At 37.5% G+C, this 3,561-nt stretch overlaps 1 protein-coding gene across 1 annotated transcript; it reads left to right on the forward strand.

Moving 5' to 3' along the window:
* The first annotated feature begins 248 nt into the window (after positions 1-248).
* Positions 249-1,466, forward strand: LOC118190154 (glutamate receptor ionotropic, delta-1-like). The gene has a single exon (XM_035360836.1). The coding sequence runs from the start codon at positions 249-251 to the stop codon at positions 1,464-1,466; it is 1,218 nt and encodes a 405-aa protein (XP_035216727.1).
* The last annotated feature ends 2,095 nt before the right edge of the window (positions 1,467-3,561 follow it).

Here is a 3,561-nt window from a genome sequence, read left to right on the forward strand (position 1 = left end):
TCTGGAACTGAAGGGAAATATTTACGCCTTATTCTGAAATCCATCGTTTTGCCTTACAAAATGGTAATGTAATTTGAGCATGAAGGTGCCTGAGTACATCACAGTTGCTACAATGCCTTATTCACCTTACGTGGAAGTTCACGAAAATTAAAATGGAGAACTGATACTTTCTGGAATTGAAGGGAAATATTTAGGCCTTATTCTGAAATCCATCGGTTTGCCTTACAAAACAGTAATCTAATTTGAATATGAAGTTGCCTGAGTACATCACCGTTGCTACAATGCCTTATTCACCTTACGTGGAAGTTCACAAAAATGAAAATGGAGAACTGATACTTTCTGGAATTGAAGGAAAATATTTAGACCTTGTTCTGAAATCCATCGACTTGCCTTATAAAACAGTAATCCCCGCTGATAAAGAATGGGGTTCACGATTACCGAATGGAAGCTGGTCTGGCATAATAGGTATGCTTCAAAGAGGTGAAGCTGATATAGGTATGTCTGGACTTTTCTTTACGGAGCAAAGATTAGAAGTTGTTGACTTTAGCACTCCTCATTCAACTGAGTTTGTTACTTTTGCTTCACATATGCCAGGTGAATTATCATCTTTGTATGCCTACTTTTATCCATTCACTTCAGGCGTTTGGGCCTGTTTCTTCTGCCTTTTGTTTATTCTTCCACTTTTGATCACTTTAATCTTAGACAGAAAATATTCTTATCTATATCTTTTCTTCCAAACAGTTGCCAGTATACTAAAGCAACCTGTCTTCATCAAAGAAAATTCTACTCATGGCCGAATTCTCTTAATATTTTTGCTTCTCTTTACTACCATAATAGCCTTCTGTTATAACTGCGTTCTCTCAGCCTTTTTAACAATACCTCTGCAGAAGCCACCCATACGAACTTTTCATGACCTGTATGAAGCTGTTACTCATGGAACTCATCGATGCATTGCTTGGGAAGGTTCCGCAATGTATGAAGTTCTAAAGCTCTCTCCTCAACCAAAAATTCGAAAGATAGCCAAAATAATAGAAAAAAATAATTGGACAGCAGCAGGCGAAGTCATTAAATCCCCTGAAATTTTTGATAAATATACTGCTGTGATGATTAGTGAATTTGAATATAAAATTTATTTCGGAATGGAACAAAAAGTTACATTATACATGATGGATGAAGTTCTTACATCCTCTAACACTGGATTTGCGTTAAGGAAAGACTTTTGCTGCAAAGAACGCCTTAACGCAGTGATATCCAGCTTAACTAGTGGAGGTTTTTATTACAAACTAATGAGTGATCAATCATACATAAACTGGTTAAAATCTGCAAAAAAGTCTCAAATGAATGACAATCACCAACCTATGCATGAGATCATTACATTCTTGTTGGTTTTCGCTATAGGTAATACATTGGCCTTCTTTGTCCTGCTGGGCGAAATACTGTATGCCCATTTACACAAAGCATATTAATTTGCATTTTGTAATATAAATAGAAATACTTAGTTGAGTGGGTAAATTACCTGTATTAAATATATTATATTATGCATTAGATATATATAATATTTAAATATTAAATATTATTAATTATTATATTAAAGTATTAAATATATCACCTTTCCTTTCATAACTGCATATTTACTGATAAATTAAAGTATGAAAAGAAATTGAGTTGTTTTTAAATTTAGGATAGTTTATCGGAACTGAGTTATTTATGGAATAATAGTAACTTTTGTTTTCAGAGTACGCATATAATATTCAATTTATGATGATAGTCTCAAAGTGACGTGGTGATCTGCAGCTACCTTCCTTTTCTTCCTTTTTAAAAACATATCATATTGCATTTTTTAAACTCTCACTATTTATCTATTTATTATTTTCAAATTTCCATCTGGATATCTTTTAATAATCCTGCATACACTAACTAACAATAAGTATTTGGACACCTGTGATAGAAAAAAAAACTAACTTTATTCAAAATCAATAGTTGGTAGGACCTCCACGAGAGGTACTTACAGCGTGGACCCTCCGGGGCACAACTTTCCACAAGTCTTTGTATGACAGCTAGTGGTATTGTCTTCCACTCGGCTTGGAGAAGACATAGAAGTTTCTTCACCGATTTTGCACGGGTAGTGCACCCCTGAATTCGGCGATGCAACTCGTCCCAAAGGTTCTCGATAGGTTTCAGGTCTGGAATCTGGCCAGGCCAGTCCATTCGATGAACTCCATTGGCACCATACCAAGCCTTGGTTAACGTCGAAACATGACAACTGGCATTGTCGTCCTGAAAGTAACAGGGGTTCAACCCGTAAAACTGCCACAACGTAGGAAGCACATTGTCATCCAGAATAGTGCACTAGGCATCGGAGTTGAGCTTACCATGAATGGGGAACCAAGGGTCCTAGCCCATACCAGGAGAAACACCCCCAGACCATAATTCCACCTTCGCCGAACTTGATTGTTGGCACAATGCATTCAGGCAGGAGATGTTCTCCAGGTAGACGCCAGACCCAGACCCTGCCATACGAACGGTAAAGGGTGAACCTTGATTCGTCACTCCAAAGAACCCGTTTCCACTGATCTACGGTCCAATTTCGATGTGCTTTGCACTACATTAACCGAGCAACGCGGTTGGACTTTGTGATCAAAGGCTTATGGGCAGCAGCACGACCATGAAAACCAAGCAGATGTGCTTCCTTAGGGATGGTATTCATTGAAACAATACTCCCGGATGCCTGTTGAAACTCCTCGCGGATGAGGGCTATCGGTTGGGTGCGGTTCTTCCAAATTTCTCTGAATAGTACTCGTCGGTCTCTATCACCCAGTTTCGTTGGTCTGCCGACTCGGGGCACATTCCGACAATCAACCCCCTCACCTTCCACTTCTTAATGACATAGGCCACTGACGATATTGAGTACTTCAGATCGCTAGATATGTCCCTTAAGGATCGGCCACATTTGTGATACCCGATAATTATACCTTTCTCGAAATCAGAGAGTTTCGACCTGCGAGGTATCTTGCATGCGACTAATGCCGATGCTGTTTCCTACACGATATATACCGGCGGAGTCCGTGGCGTACCTTGGGACCGCAGATATCGTCATTTGCATAGGTGTCCAAATACTTATTGGTAGTCAGTGTATTAAAAGAATATAAAGCAGTCCCTAAACATTTGAAAGTTACGTCAGTGTTAATTAGTTTCATATATAAATGAGTTCAAAGTACATAATTCACAATGGAAACTTCTTAAATAGCTTTCTAAAATAAACCGTTTAAAGAAAAATATATTATGAAACATTTCGGGCTTTAAGCCCTAGTATGAATGTTATGAAAATTAGTTAGTAAAATTAGTAAAATTAGTTAGTAAAATTAGTTAGTTTTCAAAAGAAATCATACAAATGGTAAACATGTTACTTATTTTGTGATATTCACAAAATTCAGGTCGTGATGAAACTTTGGGTTTTATCCAAACTTTTGGCTGATATCTAGGATATCATTCTGTTAACCAATTGTTTTCTAAATTCTTTGCCATTTATATCCAGAACAGACTTTTATTCCTCACAAATTT

This window comes from Stegodyphus dumicola, chromosome 2 (assembly GCF_044657685.1).
Source record: "Stegodyphus dumicola isolate Sdum_Otavi_A_Nest chromosome 2, ASM4465768v1".
NCBI lineage: Eukaryota > Metazoa > Arthropoda > Arachnida > Araneae > Eresidae > Stegodyphus > Stegodyphus dumicola.